This window comes from Nematolebias whitei, chromosome 1, assembly GCF_014905685.2.
Source record: "Nematolebias whitei isolate Nwh7 chromosome 1, NemWhi1, whole genome shotgun sequence".
Lineage (NCBI taxonomy): Eukaryota > Metazoa > Chordata > Actinopteri > Cyprinodontiformes > Rivulidae > Nematolebias > Nematolebias whitei.
This window is the reverse complement of record NC_056498.1, coordinates 62886582-62906807: the sequence shown is the minus strand read 5'-3', so window position 1 is coordinate 62906807 and position 20226 is coordinate 62886582. Positions and strand designations below refer to the sequence as shown.

Genomic DNA, 20226 nt, shown 5'->3' with positions numbered 1-20226 from the left:
TGGTCTTTGGGAGGAAACTGGAGTAAAGAAAAAACAACATGTATACAGGGAGAACATGTAAAGGCCCCTGGGAGTTGATCCTCCAGCATTATCACTGATTGGCAACAGCTGTAACCACTGCACCGACCACGGCTCAAAGTTGCAATATTTTCATTTTTACCACTCTACTGTAGATTTGCAGGTTGTATTTATTGTCCACTGCTATGTTAAACCCTCAACCTGTCCGTTTACCTTCCATCTAAAATATCAATTCCAAGACACTGCGCTTCCAAAGATCCCTTTCAGTAAGACTGAGGGAGAGGGGAAAAAAACCCTGTTTGAAGACCTCCCTGACATTTAGACTCTCTCTGAAGATGACTTTGCCTTCTACTATTGCCTGCGGGAACACAGTAAGACCCACACTTAACTTCAATTGAAATGCAGCGCCAGATTCCTCCAGGGGAAATTATCATTCTGTTCATAATAAGAATCACAACAAGCACCTGGAAAATGACTTTATTACAATCGCTGCTTCGATAAAAGTTTCCTCTGACCCACTGGAAATGCAAACAATGCAAAGAGCACAACGGTGATGAAATGAAAACTATTTTATGCATGTGATAGAATACTCATTCGAAGGGAGACGGTGTGAGGATGCGCATCTGCTTGGACGTGCTTGATTGGCATGTGTAGTGTTGCGCTGTAGCCTTGGATAAGGAGCTCTGAGACCTTTTTTTCCTAGAGCTATTATCCAAATATGTTCTGTTTTTTTTAAGTAAATGATTAGCACACACACATAAATCAAAGTATCAAAAATGCATTGGCCCTCATAATGTAAATCCCTCTGAGCAAGGACATGTAACAATGGGCCATTCTCAGTTTCCTGTCCTTTCCCTTTTTATGCCAATGGACGTGACCTCCACAATTTTTTTTTACAATGGGACATCCAAGCACAAGCGCTTGGCTTCTCTCCACCGCTACTCCACGCAGTGAGGTTGCTTTCATCTTTGTTGTTATATTTAAGGATGACATCCTAGCCTGTCGGCCTCCACCATTGTTTTCAGCGTGATTATTTTCTATCCGTTGTTTAGCCCCAGTTGCGGCTCTTTGATGAAAAGGTCGCCACTCAATTGGAAAACAGTCATTAAAATGCGGTTGGTACTATTCACCAGTGTGCATGGGGGAACCAACTCAACTGAGCTGGTTAATCAAAAGTTAATTATATAATTTTCATGCAGATGAGGGAAACATTCAAATGAATCCCAACTCTACAATCATTACAAAAAATAAATAAAGAAATAATTCTAAAAGGCTATAAAATGTTCAGGGACCAAGAGGCTGTAAACAATATGAAGTTTAATTTGAGGTAAACAAAGTGAATATCCACCAGGGGGTCTGGGAAGGAGAAAGTGAGGTTAAATCAAATTTGGAAACACAGATACCAGCAGGTTTTGTTGTCCTGATATACGTGCAATTAGGCAGGTCCTTGATGAGGACACTGGGAGGGAGAAAGTTGGCTTTAACAACAAACGCTTACATTTTTTTAAACAGGGAATTTATGGGATTTTGTGCTTTTATCTGTAAACATTAATTATTTTCACCAAAGTGTACCAAATTGAATTAAAACCATATTTTAGAACAGGTTGTTAAGACATAATTATCTTTTTATGAAAGCGTTATAAAATTATTGAACTCCCTGCGAAGGCAAGTTTAAACTCATTGCGCCTTTCAAAAGAAAATGCCCAGGACAACAATTTCCCATCTAACTTTGGAAAAGAGGGCAAAGCCAAACGTTAACGCTTTCGATACAAATGCAGCATCTTTCCTCATCAAATAAAATGATTGTGTTATGGAAATTAGAAGCGTGAATATTAAAGCAACGAGGCGAAGTATCGCAAATGAACACGTATTGTTCTGGAAGTGCGCTGGAATGTGGTTTAATTTCTCTTTAATTCTATGTGCGCTTATAATGTTAACCTTTTCCCAGTTGTGCCAGCAAGTTTGAGTTCATTGGTGTGCATTACAGCCACGCTCTAACAATGCGGGGCCTCCCAGGTGTCAGCACAGTTCATGAATCCTGGCCCCTTATGCACCAGGCGATTAGTATGGTGCTCCGTCTGTGGGGTTTTACCACAAAATGAGTTCTCTTTAAAACAAATGCCCCCTGCTGATTCGTCTCCTTTCCTGATATGAAATTCCAATTTTTATAATGAACGCCAATTTCATACACAGAGAGGAGGGGAAAACCATAAAGTTATGCACTTTTTGTCTTGTTTTGGATGATTGCAGTTCCTCTAAATTAAGAAAAGAGCAGTTTTGGTCGTTGCAGGCAGAAACAGGTTAGTTTTGTATTTTTTTGTTGTTGTTGGTTTTTTTTGTTCAATCAACAGTAAGATAAGTGAGCGCAGAAATCAACAAGTGTAATTGTCTACATTGCATATTCATATGACTGGCGTGGCAGAAAATGGAATTACCAAAAGTGTAGCAAATTCAATTAGATCATTGATTTCTAATAAATTGCTCTAATCACCAGCTGTTGTCATGCTAAGACAGTTGTGTCATAAGTTTGTCATGCTTGTCGGTCGTGGCTGCATGCCAAAGGCAATTTCATCTATTTAAAATCTCTTAAATAAGATGTTTTTTTGTTGTTCTAAAGACCAAACCCTTAAGGTGTATCACCTTTCAAATTAAATAAAACATTGTGACGAGGATGGGATCAAATATTTATTACAATTTTCAGTGGATTCAAGGGCTAAAGGCATGCATCCATACTGATGATAACAGTACAGTCCATCTTCCTTTTTTGTTGTCCCGTGTTCATTCCAGAGCCTTTTTCCAAACTTTCCAGTCAAAATTACTGGAATCCTCATTAATCTGAAGAAATTAAAACGAGACGTTAAGTCATAATTCATTACTCATATTGGAAGATTTGGTGGAAAATCTTAATTAACATTCAAGCACACAAGATAACTAACAAAGTCATCGCACCAACATTACAGCTGCCATCACTCCAACAGATAAAATTAATCATGCACATAATCAGTCATGCAAAAGCAGAAAAATAAAAACGGTTTGTATATTGTCATTGCCGTTTTGGAACACAGCGGTTGCAGCGGCACCGCTTACATTAATATAATATAATACAGTTGTAGAAAACATCGTTGATAAATTATGTATAATAAGCACTTACGTTGTATGGCCTAAGTCTCTCTAGGGTCTGGGCGCTCGCCTCTTCGGGATAAGACACCACTCCTCCTGTGCCCATCATCTAAAAGCAACAAGAGAGAGCAAGGGGAAAAAAACAACACAGTTTGGATACATTTCTTTAGCTCCAACATTCTTAATCAGGTGTCATAAAACAAATCCATGAGGCTATTTCTGCTAAAATGTACCTTTAATTCAATGAAGTGAGCACATTTCCTGTAACTGAAACTACTCATAAAATAATCGCTCACCCTGATGGTCGCCTCGAGCTCTCCCACGCTTCTCTTTCCACCTGGTAGCCATCCATAGGACCAGTGCTGGCACAGAGTGACCTGGGCCACCAGTGCCAACAACAACACCTGCACCACAACTCTGCTGTTCGCCTTCATTAAAAATGCAGGGGAAGCCAAATATGTAATAATAAAAACACTAATGTCACACCAGCTCTCTAACAGCTCCCAGATCCAGAGTTGTACGACGCAAAGCACCGACCATTAACAAACTATAGACTGTAATTAATAAGAAGGCTAATTCTGATAATGATTTAACAAACTTCAGTAAAGACTCTCACCTCTGTGTTTGCCTGGTTAGCATGTGTTGCATTAGCCAGACGGGGATTTTATAGCTGTTGCACAAGGCTGCTGTCAGGATTATAATCCCCTTTTTGCAGGTGTGACACATTTACAGACTAATGGGACACAAAACACAACTAATGGAGCTGGCTAAGTGCTCAGATATGCTGACATCACTTGGAGGGTTCAAGCAGCATTAAATATATATTACAAAACATTTTTGTGTTGATGTATTGGATGCATCTGTGCAGTGGTACTCAAAAAAAAAGGCATTTGGATGAATCTATTAATCTCCATTTATATTTTATTGAATACTGCTTTTAGCAAAGAGTTGTTCAGAATCCGCAGATAGAAAAATGCAGAAACATCACAGAAAGGAGATGCGCTTACGTTAGTCATGTTTGCTGTAAGGCTTTACTGTCATTACCCTTATTTATTTCTTTACCATAAGAAAAGTTGAATGCCAAAAATGTATTTATAATGAATGACCACAACAGATATTTATGTACACTAAAAACATGATCTGTGAGTCCAGGATAAACCAATCTTACAAACGTTTTAGAGGCACAAACACAGAAAGATTTTCAACTAATTCTGCAAAAATATAAACACAGACTTTTCAAAAAAAATAATTTTATGCAACAATTAAATATGAATGAGTTGTGCATTACATTCATCCCTGTGAATTGGTTTTATGACAATTTCCTTAAAAAAAAAAAATCCCAGAAATGTTTAATCCTTTAAATCAAGACATGCACAATTTAAGCTAAAAGGGAAGAAGAAGAAACATCAAGGTGTCTAAACAAATTTCTAGAGACATTATTTGGATTTTAAACCCACTTATTTGCAAAATGTTAAATTAGATATAATATTAAAACTATGTACTTAATTGATAATCCATACGTTGACCCACCATTCTAAAACAATACATTCTTCCTAATGTTTTTGTGAGATTCAAACAAAAACACAGTAAATATCTGGCTTATCATTTTAAATGTGTCACTTTGTGACAAGTTTTCCTGATCAGAGCTATGTCTAATCGATATGGCACTAGCTTCCACTATATGCAGTCAAACTGTATGAAAATTATAGAAAAAGCTGAGCATGACTGAAATAATATATTTAAATATGATGAAATGTTATTTTCCTGCCTGTTTTAATGTGAGCTGATTGTGTGTGACTGCCTCTTTTCCATTAGTACCATTAGTACCAGTACAGCACGATATGAGTTGTGTTTCCATTATACTTTCAGTTACGGTTCTAGTGGACGGGTTCAGCTCGGAGCTCGCAGGAGACGTGACCAGCGGAGCTCGGAGCCCGCAGGAGCTTGCATGGCCGAGTCCGCCCGTGCCCCGGCCTTGTGCTCTCCTACGGGTCGGCGGCACGGAGCATCTTCCACGGTGATGGCGAAGCTAAGAGCCGGGGAGGTGACGCCCTGCCCGGCCTTAGGGGGGCTCCGAGGCTCCGCAGGAGAGGACCGGGGGGACCGGCAGAGCTCCACCTAACTCACTCTGAATTTTATCGTCAGCCACCAAGCACAAAAAAATGCCTGCACTTCAGCATTAGACCACGGTGTTGTCATTATTGTTTGTAAAATCTGAAAAATAGGTTCAGTCGCTCGTCGAGTTCGAGTTATTGCAAATGGCGGATCAGGTTGTTGTGAAAGTTTCTCAAACAACCAGTGACTCCACCCCCTGACCAATCAGTGACTGACGGTGTTTAGGCGTTAAGGTTTTTGTTTTTTAATTCAACCTTCATTTATTCAGGTTAATCCCCTCGGTAGTAGTTGTAGTTTTAGGGTCAGTTCGGCCCGGTTGGAACCCCAGAGAAAAAGGGACTGAAAAAGGAACCGGTTCCACGAACCGTTGCTGGTGGAAAAGCCTTGGAACCGTGCCGAGTCGAACCGTGCTGTACCGTTACTAATGGAAAAGGGCCATTAAGTTGTAGGCACAAATCCAGCATTGCCACAGGCAAAAAAAAAAAGAAAAAAAAAAGTTACCCAGTCTGAATGAAACTGCAACAGGCACCAGCTGTCTAATTGATTTGAAAAAAAAAGAAAGAAAGAAAGGAAGAAGTGAGGTAATATACATAAACTAACAGAAATAAATGTGTATGAACATGGATCATAAATAATATTTACAAATTAGAAATAAATCATATTACATGCACAATCTAGCAACCCCACTGATAAATAAAAATATTTGCTCAACACTACATATCATACAAACTCTTCTGTATATCACATGGCACACGCTTTTTAGTCCTGCGGTGGAGTTCAAAATGTAAAAAGGCTTTAGAAAACAACAAAATGCATTTGCACAGAAACGTTCCTTGATGAGTTTTATTTAAAATTGGCGTAGTCTGAGAAAATGTCAATAAAGTCCTGGACCACTCTGTAGCAGAAGTCATACTGCTCCTGGAAGGAAAAGCAAAAGGAGAAGCATGACCATGTATTCGAGTAGAAACTATTCCGAACAACACGAACAGGATGATGATTTCTTCTTTTTGCTCTTACCATGGTTTGAACCATGTGTGGCCTCTGCATACGTAAACTTTTTACAGTCTGAAAAACATCCAGGAGGCCTTCAGCTTTTACTCTTTCCAGAATGTTGCTGAGAGCAATAAAAGTCCCGGTCCGGCCCGCACCAGCACTAAAGGCAAAACCAACAGAAATATTAGCGACCGCGTAACAAAATACACATTAAAAGATCTATCAAAACTGTGAACTGTCACAAAACTGCAGCAGACAAATAGAAAATCACCTAGAAATGTTTTAAATTCATTTACCACAGAGCTGCTGCTCATCTAATTTGAGCACATCTGTTTGTATTTAACCTAAAAAGTTAGCAAGAGTAAAGGTGACCTTTGTGTAATGGCTCTTGTAATTATCCTCACTTAAAGAGAAGCTAATCCAAACGCTAACACTAATCAGTTTGGAAGCTCGGTGTTTGACTGAGTCAATGTTTACAATGACGGTGGGATGAAGAGAAAGTGCACGAGCAAACCGCGGCGAGAGAGAGAGAGAGCGAGCGAGATGCACGATTCGGAAGAGAAAGTGTAGAAAAGACGTTAGGGATTGCATTGGGTTAGCCCCATTCCCCTGAGATGGAGAAAAAAGCTTTAAAAAGCCCTCCTAGACAAGCGGTGATGAAGGAATAGAAGCAAGTGATGACACCATTTCCTGTCGTTAGCTCATCTTATCAGATTAATCATGGTGGGAGTCAGAGGAGATTTCACTTTGAGAGGTTTTAATTGACTGTGAATCAGTGGATTGGATCAATCCCATCGGGGCGTGCTGCTTTAGAATCACTTCACCTGAAGCTAGGTTCTGATCAAAGCTTTCACAGCTAAGTCTTTATAAGGGATCACATAAGTGGTTTAGGGGTTGAATGCTGGGACTACTGAGGAAATGTACACATTATTGTAACAGACGTTTGCAGGAAGAAAATATACATGTATAAAATTGGAAATGCAGATAATAAACAAAAGGCAGGATGAAAGAAAAGCACGAGTAGATGTACAATACGATGCATCGGTGTCCAACTGAAGGCCCTCACCTGCAGTGTACCACAATGGGACGGTTTCCAGACTGCTGCTGCTGCCTCTGAACCGCAGCAATGATGTCGATCATCCCCCGTCCCTCGCCTGGTGTCCCGATCTCAGGCCACCCGTGGAAGTGGAAGTGGCGAACGTGTTGTGACTGCTTTTCCTGATGAGATTAGCAAATTGAAGCATTAGTTTCTAACCAGTGGAAGCATGCAGCATGATGGGCAAATATCAGATCAAAGAAAAGGCAGGGGAAATGTTAAACATGAATTAGATTATATTTATATTATATTCTCTAATAGATTAATGTAAAAAAAAATTAACAAAACAACAACTCTGATTGATATGTCACATTACGCACGTGTTTGCAGGTGAGCACCAGATCTCTGCGAGTGATGGTTTCACACTGTGTGTCTCCAGTCAGCTCCAGTGTGTAATCTCCAAATGTTGCACTGCCCTCTGATGGCCAATACTGGAAACACTTTTCCTGGTGGGAAAGGTGGAACGGAAATCAGCTTGGCTATTTGACTGACATCCACACAGCTATTGGCGCCACGTTAAAAATATGCAATTAAAACAACGGGAAACGGAAATGCATGCACAAATGGTTCAAAATAACAAGAAAATGAAACAAAACAATCATAAAAGTGGTTATTTAATGGTGCAGATCTGCATCTCATCCAGTACCTGCTCCCTCTCTTTGAGCTCGGTGAGCATAACGATTGAATGACACCTCCACTCCCACACCATCCTCCAGAAGTCCTCCACTGTGTGAGACAGCGGGCCCTGGGTTGCGATAAAATAGTCCTTCTGCCGGTAGCCCTAGAGGGCAGATCATCCAGTAAACAACACTTGAGAGTGCAGCAAACATCATATTTTGCATTGCTTGTAAAGGAAACAATGAGCTTTATTTATACTTCTATGGGAAATCTATACAAGAGTTCAACGGGGAGAGCTTACATCAATAAAGGAGGCATTGATGTAGTCTGTAAACTCCTGTCCTCTTTTCACTGAGAGGATTACTCGGTTGAAATCATCTGCGAAGGGAAAAGAAAAAGAAACTTTTCACAAGTGATGTTAAAAAGAATCAAATGGTTGAATAAGCTGATGGCCTATTAAGAGCAAATTATATATTTTGGAGTAAAGAGTTGCAATTTTGCCACCTTAAAAGAGACAAACCTTATTTTAATCGTCATTAATCGCACTGACATGAACTGATCAGACAGATGTGTACGGCGTCTAAAAAAAACCACCGGGCACTTTGATGTTACTTGATGTGTTCTGAAAGCTGTTCAGAGCAGAACAGATCTTACACGGAATAATCTGAAGCACGCGGTTCTTCCTCATGTTGGCTGGAAGGTTCCCAGTCCTCATGTTCTCCTTCATTATTCGAACGTTGGTCAGCTTCTAATAGGGAGACAAATGAAACCAGATTACCATAATACAAAAAGTTTGTTTTAATCTGGAGGTGGGGATTTTTAAAGTACCGTATTTTCTGGCGTATAAATCACAGTTTTTTGCATGGATTAGCCAGTTCTGTGATTTATACACCAAAGCGACTTATATATGTTTTTTCTACATTCATAACACAATTTACACTTGAAAGCTGCTAGAGGTGTGAGAGGGCCCTCTGGGCTTTTGACAACTACTGCTGAACACCCCCCCCCACAAACACACACACACACACACACACAAACATTCACTTCTAGAATCTAGAATCTAGAATCTAATCTTCTAGAATCAAGGTGGCTGCATGTTGGGGCAGCTCTGTTACTTTCATTCTGAGATTTTGCTTTTGGAAACTTTAATTCCTGGTTTTCTGGATGTAAATCATATTTTTTGGATGATTGTTTCCTCTGGTATCAGATGCTGTGCAGCTGGAAGGATTTTTACTGAAACTTTTTAAGTTTTGGACATTTGTTATGATGCGTAACCATGGCAACAAGGTTGTTTTCTACAACAACAGCAGCTGATTAACATCTCAAAAGCTCAAATAATATCTCAACTATGGCCCCAACTCTCAAATGAGTTGAAAAGGATGTTATGTGGACGCATTCTCATCTACCTGCCAGCTGTGCTCGAGTGCCTGACCACTGAGATCCTGGAACTAGCTGGAAACATGGCTCACGACAGCGGAAGGACAGGATCGTCCCTCTGCACCTCCAATCGGCTGTCCACAGCTATGAGGAGCTCGGCAGACTGCTGGGAGGAGTGGCCATCGCTCTGGGAGGAGTTCAGCCCAGCATTCAAGCGGTCCTACAGTCCAGGGGAACTGAGAGGTCAGCCGAGTCTGGGTGGATGGATCGGACGGCATCTGCAGCCAGTTTCTTAGGATCCACTGTGGGATGGACCTTTACAAGAGATCCTTGCTGCCTACAGCCATCAGTATCTATAACATCTCATAATGAAATGAAGATAACAAGTTATAACAACAAAATAATTTCCCTTTGGGATTAATAAAGTATTTTTGAATTGAATTGAATTGAATTGAATTGAACTGAGAAAAAACTTAACACAAGTAAAACGCCCCCAAACAGAAAATCCTATTTTGCAGATTACAAACTGCAGGTAATAAAATATGCACCCCTAAATGGTAATCGAGTAGCAGAAAGAAAGTTTGTAAACGGGTGGGGTCCATGCAGTCTATTCGAGGAATTCACCCTATCTGAAGGGACGGCCGTACGGCGGCGGAGAATCCCCCATTGCAGGGAACCTTCCCCCTGTATCCAGCTGGCTCCTGCTGGGTGGATTTCCTCCACTGCGGTGTGCTACTCATCCATCCACCCATCAATCTATCCATCCATCGCGGCCCTGGGAAGCAGCGAGGTGCGTGCAGGAGGATGCTATAGAGCCGCAAGCAACCTTCATCCCCGCTCCGCCACCGGATCGGGGAGGAACACCTGCAGCAAACGTCTATTTGCTCAGTGTCAAAACGGCTTCATTTCACCGCGCCGCCCAGGTGAAATCAAACTGTTTTGACCATTAAAGTGCATTTATTAAGGAAAAGTTCAACTCAGACACACGTTTGCTATAATGTAGAGCAAACAAATAATTGTTTTTAGGTGTTAATCTTGATAAATTTCAAAGAACTGCAACAGCGAGTCCTCCCGGTCCCACGGTCCCGCATGTTTCCCGGGGGTCAGCGGTGACACATAATAAATGTGACTTAAATGCCAAAGCGACTTCTATATGTTTTTTCCTCTTCATGATGCTTTTTGGACTGATGCGACTTATATGCCGGAAAATGCGGTAGCTAAAACAGACAGTGATTTAAAAGCATTAATCTAAAACACTAAGGCTGGACAAAGTCATTTTCCTGTTGGGAGACAACAATAATAATAATAATAATAATAATAAAAATAGATAAAAGACATTGGGCCATGATCCCATTCAATGTGTGGAGCGCTATGGAGGGCTGTGCAAGGAAAAAAATGGAAATTTTCTCAAAGCTAAAACAAATTTGAAGTGGCAGATGGTGGTGTCTTCTAAAGTTTCACTTCATCCAAATCATTATTTATGTTACCACTGCCAAGAGCAGCACCCTGGGCCATATTTCCACGATAATATAACGGTGCGAGGCACGAAGTGATGGGAACGATTCACTCCAGACTGAATTGTTTAAGACGGCGCTTCTTCCTTCATACCCTGAATTCCTCCTCCAGGCCCAGCCTGTCGTGGGGGGCCCTGGTGTTGTGCAGCCTTTGCAGATGGCCCTCCAGAGAGCACACATCCAGCTCCGTGTCCCCGTACAGATAGTACTCTAACAGAGCCTGGTAGATAAAGGAGTACTGCATCTGAGGCAGAAAAGAGAGGAAGTCATAACTATTGTGGATTTGGTTTGCCAAACCATATAACACACACAAATACACGGTCGTTCAGCAAGTCTTTTCTTGTTTGTGCTGTGACCGGAGCAGCGAGTTGGAGCTGTCAGTTCAAGGTACAACAGGTCGGAAGGGGTCGAGACTCACATCTGTCTGGATAAGTTGACAGCGCTGTTCTCGTATTCGGCTCACAAAGCCGAAGACATCCACTCGCTGCTCCATGTGCATCATGTCGATCATGCTGTCAATGACAATGAACGTCCCGGTCCTTCCGACTCCGGCACTGTGGAAACACAAACAAGAGAAACGTCTCCTCTGTAACAGCTACAAAACAACACGTCCAGTAGGAGAACATGATACAGTCACTGCTGAGGCATTCACCGCTTTCAAGACGCAAAACAGCATCGTTCTATTTCCCACGCGTATAACAAATTAAATATATTAAAATGTCATATTTTGGTGTCTTCTCGTTATACTAGCTGATTTTTTTAATAACAAAGAAGTCAATTGTGAATGCGCATATGTGAAAGCGTTTCACCTCTGATGCCCAAACACCCCCTAATAGATTTACTAGGGTCATTTCAGCAAACTGCACTACTGGGAGCACAAAGCCTGGATTCCACAAGGGAGAGGGGGTTGTTCTTCTGCAGCGGGCCCCGTTCACAAACAGCAGTTCTTCCCCTTGAACACCTGTTGTAGCAGTTGCTACAGTCAGCTGCAGATTTCTTTGTACTGATTACCAGCAAACCCAATACCAGAGCATTTAGCTTTAACTGTTAATGACATTTTACACCAATATTCAGCATTTCAACTGTTTTTTTTTATTTATTTTTATCTCAGCTTTTATATTTTTTCTATAACCACCGTTCCTTTGCTTACTTCTTCCCGCTGGGCGTTTTACCTGCAGTGCACAACAATGGGTCCAGCGTAGGACAGATTGACAGCCATGACCTTCTTGAGGAATTTCAGCATGCCGATGGGTGTGAACGGCACCCCGAAGTCTGGCCAGCTGGTGAAGTGGAGCTGGGTGACCAGCCGAGGAGCTCGGAGCCCGTCGCTGCCCTGCTGCGAAACAAACACACGGTTTATATCTGAACAGAACAAATCACCTGTATTAAGTACAACTGTTAGCACTTTAAACAAAAATGCTCTCAATATTTTTTATTGTTGTTTTTTTTTTTGAAAACGTAATAATCAAACACCAGTTTGCCTTCGCCTTCCTCTCCCGAGACACATTTCACTCTCTTGAACACTCGGTTGCTCTGTTTTCAGAGAGCTAAATGTAAAAACACCCAGGCTGTCAGTTTTTGCAGAGGAGCTACTGTGCAGTCATTTTTTTTTCTCTTTATAACTCAGAAAGGATTTCTGTGCTTGTCTGACTTCAGATGGTTAGGGAACAAAGTGAATTTTGAAATCTAAAAGCTTTGCAGCACTCTGACATCCAACTTGGCAATCAAGCTCAGGAAGGAAAGAGATGTGCTTCACCTGCATGCATCTAATAACAATAAAGTCTGAACATTATCAAGTTGTTTATTGCACGTTTAAATACACCTGAATATTTTTTATATGTGCAGTTGCCTGTTTCTTTCTTTTATCTTTAAATATGTTTTTTTATCGTCTATCCAAAATGGCTTTTATTTATTCATTTACTTTTCTACAGATTCTCTAAAAGTTTTTCATTTTCCCAAAAGAAAACTTTTCACAACAGCTTCAGTGTTTAAACAAAGAGTACAGAAAAAAAAACTACTATTTAAACTACATCTAAAATCTGAAAACAAAAGCAAACTTTAGTTCTCTTTATATAGAGTGCGTTCCTTTTGCAACTATTTTGTCCTGTGAAATAGCTAAATATACCGTGTGCACTCACTTTAGGCACTGATTCACAACTAAATATGAGCCAAAAGCACATCCATAATTCATACAACACACTTTGACTTATGTGCATCAGTTAAACTTACATATTGAACACAGAATTTTCTGACGGTGTAGTCCACCAGCACGGTGATGTCCTCCACTGCCACTCGGACATTTCCGTACATCCAGCAGCCTTTCTCTGGCCAGTACTGGCAGCATTTCTCCTGGTGAGGTGATCACAACAATGCTACGATCATTATAACTGAGGTCATACCCATGTGTATATTCTGTGTATGTACAGAGCAGAGGTGGAAAGACTACTGAAAATTTGTACTCAGCGATTAATTGTCTCAGAAATTATTGCGATAAACAATAACATTGTTTGAAATTTGACGATAATTAGTAATTATCGTCAAATTAAAGAATAATTTATGCTAATTGTATTTTGAATGTAGTTTCTTTTTTGACCACCGGATGGTAGTATAAGACTATTTAAACCAAAGGATGGATAGTGAGGGAGCGAGCAGTGTGCCTCTTTAAGAAAAATGGGAGGGAGGCCCCTCGACGTGACATGGGCTGTCTCTCCTTCCTTTTTTCTGGTTCTCAAAATGGCGGACACTCGGTGTGGTTTGAGCTCTTTAGCATAGCATTTTTCACACAAAGCTTTTAATTAAACATTAGTAAACAAGTTATCAGCTTCTTTTTGCAGAGAAAAACAACTTTTTACTTGAAGGCACTGGTTTCAACCGTGAATTTTGGAGCTTTGACAAGACGAAGGTTTTATCCCGAGGTTGGCCTGTTAGCTTAGCTCGTAGCTTAGCTTCTCAGCTTAGCTGTGTTTAACAATCCAAAATCGCAATTTTGGATTGTTAAAACGGATTTTAAAGAGAAAAGAGAAAGGGAGGGGTCAGTGCAGAGCACCAGAGTTGAGCCTTTTGTCATCCAGTATCTTCAGTAGAAAGAAAGAGACATGAAGAAATGATAAAGTTAAGAAATGAAAATGAAGTCGATAATTTTAATTTATCATGCGATTAATTGATTTATTGTTTATTGCGACAGGCCTATACTCATTTACAAGTAAAAGTACTGGGTGTTATAAAAAATACTTAAATAAAAGTACAAAGTACTCTTCTCACAAACTACTCAAACTGATGTTTTATTGTGTTGTCAATAGAAGGCATTCAATTTGATTTACTGTATATAATAGCTACATTCGAAGTTCATTTCTCATTTACTTGTTTTAGTACCAGGCAAACCAATGACAATATCTAAGATCTTTGCATACTTAGTCAAACTAATAACCCACACATACAAACAATAAAAAAGCAATATCATACAGATAGTAGTAAAACCTCGTTTACCACAATATGTTTTATGAGATTAGATGCTGAGGTCTTGTAAGCTGCTATCACCATAGCAACCAAAGAAAGTTTGCATCTGGACACTGTCTCCTTTTCGCCCTCTGTACATAAAAATTCCTCCAGGTATGGCCACGGCAGTGGTGTAGTCCACATTTTTGTAGTGGGTATACCGCGGTAAAGTTAGTTTTAAGTTGGACGTTGGACACCGCTGAAGCCAATGAGCACGAATATCCAACGTAAAACTAACTTTACCGCGGTTGGTTCGTATACTGTGCTTATAAACCAAAATGCACTGGTTAGTACGATGTACTCGTCAATTTATTTTGATTTTTAATCATATTGAACATTTCCAAATTTCTCTGATGCTTATATTTGAATAAATGAAGAACAAACTTTATACAACAGTTGGCTTTGTATTGAAAACTTGTTATAGAATTTATAAAACAGTATCAAAGCAACACATGTTCAAGTATTAAGTAGTAAGTACAGAAGTATTAATTATACAATAATTCGCTGGATAAGTGAATGTAATAAACAAGCGTTACTGATAGATTGTTACAGAAGCATTTAGCTGCCATTTAACATATCAATGACACGTGCCTAATGATATTTCATGTATCATTGGGCACTTTTAAATGGGTATATTGAAAATCTTAAGCTTTTCTAATGGGTATACTCTGTATGCCCACATATCACGTAGACTACACCACTAGGCCACGAGCACTCGTCCTCAACCATTACCTCATCATTTTCTCTGACAGTGTTGTCCTTTGTCTCCATTTTGGCTTTTTCTCCAAATCTTTGGTCCATAAATGACTCTCTACTCTATGGAGTTGTCCTTTGCTTATGTCATAGGTAATTGGCACGTTAGCAATCTGAGAGCTTTAGTGAAGATGCAGATGAACGGTTTGAATATTAATTCCAATGGCGGTCGTACTCAGTAGCGACTTCTGATTTTAAAAGTAGTGAAGTAGATTACATGGTCTAAATTGTACTTAAGTATGAGTAAAATTACACTTGAAAGAAATACTCATGAAAGCACAAGTACTCAAAAAAAAAAAATCAACTTAATTACATTAATTTGAATATTTGTAATTTGTTACTTCCTGGTATAGAGACAATTTGGTATTTTTGGGTGTATTTCACGACCCTATTTAAACAGTCATCAGGACTTTGTGTGACTCTGACAGTCGATAAGGTCCTCACAGTGACGTTTCAACCCATTAACTAGATTCTCTAATTATCACGAAGCCTCTTAGGATCTTATCAACAATTATTCCATCATTGATCCCCACTGCCTCCATTCTGCCCCATCAAACTTGTTTTTGAGTACTCAATTATCCCGTTGAGGTTGAATTTAATGCAACGCTAAGTAATCTGCTGGTTTCTCCATTAGCACAGGGGTCAAATAAATTATGCTCCTGACTTTGGGTCATGAGAATACAAAAGAAGCGTTTCACCTATTGCGCATTGGAGACATATAGATTTAATGTGTTTAGCCTTTAGCATCAAGAGTGCTGAGAAATGCAAAAAAATAAAATTACCTCTTTTCTTTCTTTAAGATTTGTCAGCATGACTATAGTCGCAGTTTTCTGTTCCCAAATCATTCGCCAGAAGTCAGCTACTGTCTCCAGCTTTGGGCCTTAACCAGAATAAAGAAAAGTCGTTAAAACACATAAAGCTAATGGTCAAAAACGCAACATGCTTGTAGTTTGTGTACCTTGAGCTGCAATGAATTTATTCTTCTCCTTATAGCCCTGTGTGGAAAACAAACAAACAAAAATCAACAAATTATTATCAGAATATCAATTTGAGCGCTGCAAGCTGATACGATATTAGATGATCAGATGGACCCCCACTGCCTAAAATGCTTACAGACAGTTTTGATGACAGTGACCAAAATGATAAAGGTAGAATCTAACTGACTGAGCTAAAACTTTACTAAAACTTTACTGAATGTTGCAAGAAAATACACACATTTTTATTTGCATTCTCAATGAATTTGAAGTATTTGCAACCGTGAAGTCCTGCTTTATTCAGCCAGCTTTAGAAAAGTACCGTTTTTTTTCACAACTCACTAAACTGTATTTTAAACCATGAACATTGTTTTGTTGTGCACCCCCACCCATATTGTACCCACCTTGGCAGCTGCCCTCAAATTTATTATTGAAATGAGTAGAATACACATTTGAAATAGGCAGATTTAGACTTTATTTATTATTATTATTACTATTATTTTTAAATGTTTCTCATTTCTTTCCCTTGTTTTTTTTTTTGTTGTTTTTTTTAGATCGGGCCATGTTTTCAGTCTGAAAAAGGATCCCATGCAGGTGTCAAAATACAACTCTTGCAATCTTGAGACAGGTTGGAGATGTCCAAGACAAAATAGAAAAGACCTTACAAGGCTCTGGGACTAATTTGAGAAGAAAAAAAAACACATTGTTGTACAAACATTTTAAAAATCAGCCAACTAGACTGTGAGGTTCTGCATCTCAGGCTTAGAAATTAGGAACCCCTTCAACCATTGCAAGACTCTAAATCAGGGCTATTCAACAAAACTGCTGAGTGGGCCACAGTTTCTGAAAGCCAGCAGCTCAGTGGGCCGGACATCCAGCAATTAAAACCATTATGTAAATAAACCAAAGTTTACAATGATCTGTTACCTTTTAAAATTGTTTATTTTATTGCATTGAATCATAACTGCAATAAACAGAACCCAAAACAAATTATTGTTATTATTATTTTTAATCAAGTGGGCCGGATTGAAGTCACCCGCGAACCGGAAATGGCCCGCGGGCCACCAGTTGAGTTTGCCAGCAGTCGAAAGCACACGAGGAGTGTTCTAAGCATTGTGATGACAGATAAGGATTGAAAAACATTACAATATTCAATAGCATTTTTACATATTACACATTATTATACTCACATCTATATAAGATGCATTTATGTAGTCTGAGCAGAGATGTCCATCAAGATGACTCAAAACCACCCTCGAATGATCATCTGAAACAAAGACAAAGAAACTCCTACTTTTTTATACACAGTTGCAATGACTTTTCTTAAGATTTACTTATCAATAAACCCAGGGCGGACCATATAGTAAATCCTCACTCACATGGTAAAATGTTTGGGTATCTGTTTTTCTCTCTGTTGTGCTCTCTGCTCGCCTCCTCAAAGGACCCATGGTGGTAGTAACATGGCAGTGACTACAGAGAGAGAGAGAGTCCAATTCTCGTGAGAACAAAACAAAAAGCCACAGGTACAAAGCCCTCTAACAAAATATTTTATTGCTTTTTTTTGTACTTGTTGTAAGCTTGCAGGACAAACATCTTCATCCACAACAAATACACTTGTGCCTACATTGAACTCCTCTCTGAAGAGCTTGCAGTCGTCAGCGGAGCGGATCCGGTACTCCTCCTCCAGCGAGGCCAGAGGGATAGGGAAGTACCTCTTGGAGGGCGAGGGAGATCTTGGGAGGAGGACCACTGTCTGCTCTCCTGTGTTTAAAGGGATATATGGCGGTCAGGCAGCAAACGTCTCCCAACAGAGAACATTACAAGCTCTCACAGCACCTGCAAAAACAAGCCTGACGACTATTAAGATTTCCTACCTCTGTGACCGCACGTCAGAAATGATTTCTCGAGTCGTAAACCCGCTGCACAAAAACTATCTTAGCTCAGAATTTGGCATTTCCGTTCATTTATTTTTCACTTGAAGAGAAGTTTTATGTGGCTCCCTACGTGCTATGAAATCCGAGAGACTTCTCCAACCTTTCCACCTTTCATGAGGCTTTTCTTGTTCATAAGGAATATAAATTTACAAGTCAAATAAAAAATGAATGAAAACGGAAAAGGCAACATTTCGTTTTCATGCTCTGCTGGGTATTTTGAGCGCAGCACAAGAGTACCTTGTTCCTCCAAGAAGCCATTTGGAATCTTTTTATCCACCGATGTAATAAGAGCTTTCTTGTGGTTCTTGAACCTGCATCGACCACAGAACAAGTCAGTATAAAACACATCGTTCTGATTAATGCAGAATTACGATGCACCCGCGATAAATCACAAACAAACTTGGAGACCAACATTAACCATCTCAGAGAAGTGAAGTTGTTCCTCCTCATGCTGTCGTCAGGGAGCTTCTGGCCTGTCCTGACTCAACCGTTCTTGTTTGCTGCCTTACTTAAAGTGCAGCTGTTTACCCAGAAGTCATTGCCCACCGCCTGTTTCAAAACCACCCCCACCCTAAAACGTTCTCCTTCATTCTAATGCGTATTAAAAGACAAAGAGTAAGTGCAGATTTATTTGCATATTTTATATGTTGTCTAAACCAGGTCTCTCTTGAAAATGAATGAGACTAACCTGTATAAATAAAGATAAAATAAATAAATTATAATTTACCTCAGACAGTAAATTGTGAGCAGGACAACAATAATCAGAAGTAAGGACAAAACCAATGTCGAGGGCAGCACATGAGCACCCTGGTGGGTGGGGTTTTCTGCTTTAAAACACAAAGAATCACATTTAAACAAAAAAATTTTAAAAAAATCATACATTTAGAAATATGTTAAATTAACAATACAGGAATATTAGTAAAAATACAGCAATATTATTGTAAATGCCGTTTCAATAGTGTGAACAATATTGTAAACTCTGTTTCTTTTTATACTTTATAGTTTTGCAATTTTGGGGCGTAACTGCATCTTGCGTATGTAATTTCGTTCCACCTCATGTACCACATGTGATGCGAATGACAATAAAGAGATGTGAACTATATGTTACAGCACTGACTGTAAATAATTTTGTTGAAACTTACTGGTATCCAGCTGCCAGTTAGTTGTCATAAATTTTACAACAACTTGTTCACAGTGCGTGTTTAAAAAAAAAAAGTCAAAATTCAACACAGATTTTGATTATCTCTTTTTATAACAACTTCATACTTTAGGTGACTATAGTGGCTTGTCTTAAAATAAAATGCAGAAAGTATTTTTAGTGTTATTAATAAGATTTTTACCAAAAGCAGTTCAGTTTAATCACAGATGGTAAAACTGGATGAGAAACACACTCTGCTCTTTAAGCTGTTCAGGGTTGTAATCTGTGTGTATTTCTGTTGTAGCTTAAATTAAAAGATTTAATAGTGAGGACATAGAAACAGGGTCTGGAGGGGGCTGTAGCGCCACCTGGTGGATGCAGAAGGACATGCATGTATAAATACTTTAAATGCACCACAGTATATAATTTATCAGTTATTTTAAATCTATGTGCAAAATTTGAAAACAAAAAAGGGGGAAGATCAGCATTAGGTCATGATTTCAGTATTATAGATAGTGCACGTCCAAAATAAATAGCATATTGTAACTTTGATGGCTCATATTAAAAAAAGACAATGAGCACTGTCAGCATGCATGTCACTGCATACAGAGTATTTGGTATTATAATAACCTTCTTATGTGTTTTAAAAGTTATGCAATTTGACACATACTCTCAACACCACCTAAAACTATCACATTGCCATTGCTATGACTAATTTAAAGTAAGAAAGTAATTTGATTTATAAACTGACAAACATGTTCGTTATGCAAATTGTGTCAAATCAATATGAGAATTAACGAGTTTGTTGTTAATGAACAATAAAATAAAATAAAAAGGCAAGAAAAAGAAGCTGTTTAAAAGAAAATGTCTAAAAATACACTGTTTTTCTTATAAAATGCCAAATAAACGCAAAGAATCTTAACTAGATTGAATAAAAAAACTTAAAAGAAGACTTGAGGTTTCGTAAACTTAAATGTTGTTGAACAGGAGCTCAGTTATTTTACCTGCAGTGTGGTTGTCATGGGAGGAATTATTCAGAAAAGTAGTGATCCCAATCAAAAGCAACAGCATCGTCACTGCA

The 20226-nt window shown here is 39.2% G+C and overlaps 2 protein-coding genes across 2 annotated transcripts; both read right to left on the bottom strand.

Annotated features, from left to right (window-relative positions):
• Positions 1–2771: 2771 nt before the first annotated feature.
• On the bottom strand, positions 2772–3572 carry gnrh3 (gonadotropin-releasing hormone 3). The gene is made up of 3 exons (XM_037686440.1): positions 3435–3572; positions 3170–3247; positions 2772–2853 (listed from the first exon to the last, which is right to left on the bottom strand). Exons 1-3 carry the CDS (start codon positions 3570–3572, stop codon positions 2797–2799), a joined length of 273 nt encoding a protein of 90 aa, XP_037542368.1. The 3' UTR covers positions 2772–2796.
• Positions 3573–6036: 2464 nt separating this feature from the next.
• LOC119430210 (receptor-type tyrosine-protein phosphatase epsilon) lies at positions 6037–18457 on the bottom strand. The gene is made up of 18 exons (XM_037697655.1): positions 18426–18457; positions 18245–18318; positions 17698–17861; positions 17453–17543; positions 17264–17340; positions 16058–16094; positions 15882–15979; positions 13081–13200; positions 12024–12187; positions 11270–11405; positions 10946–11095; positions 8615–8708; positions 8262–8338; positions 7989–8123; positions 7663–7788; positions 7313–7464; positions 6271–6406; positions 6037–6171 (listed from the first exon to the last, which is right to left on the bottom strand). The coding sequence occupies exons 1-18, from the start codon at positions 18455–18457 to the stop codon at positions 6097–6099; spliced, it is 1938 nt and encodes a 645-aa protein (XP_037553583.1). The 3' UTR covers positions 6037–6096.
• Positions 18458–20226: the final 1769 nt, after the last annotated feature.

Excerpts from the sequence above, each read along its gene's own strand:
- LOC119430210 (XM_037697655.1), bottom strand. The coding sequence starts at position 18,457 with ATGAGGAGGAACAACTTCACTTCTCTGAGATG. Across the intron at positions 17,544-17,697 it reads TCTTCAGAGAGGAGTTCAAT|TCACTGCCATGTTACTACCA; the intron begins GTAGGCACAAGT and ends CTCTCTCTGTAG. Across the intron at positions 7,465-7,662 it reads TGGTGCTCACCTGCAAACAC|GAAAAGCAGTCACAACACGT; the intron begins GTGCGTAATGTG and ends TAATCTCATCAG.
- gnrh3 (XM_037686440.1), bottom strand. The coding sequence starts at position 3,572 with ATGAAGGCGAACAGCAGAGTTGTGGTGCAGGTGTTGTTGTTGGCACTG. Across the intron at positions 3,248-3,434 it reads AGCTCGAGGCGACCATCAGG|ATGATGGGCACAGGAGGAGT; the intron begins GTGAGCGATTAT and ends TGTTGCTTTTAG. Across the intron at positions 2,854-3,169 it reads AGAGACTTAGGCCATACAAC|ATTAATGAGGATTCCAGTAA; the intron begins GTAAGTGCTTAT and ends TAATTTCTTCAG.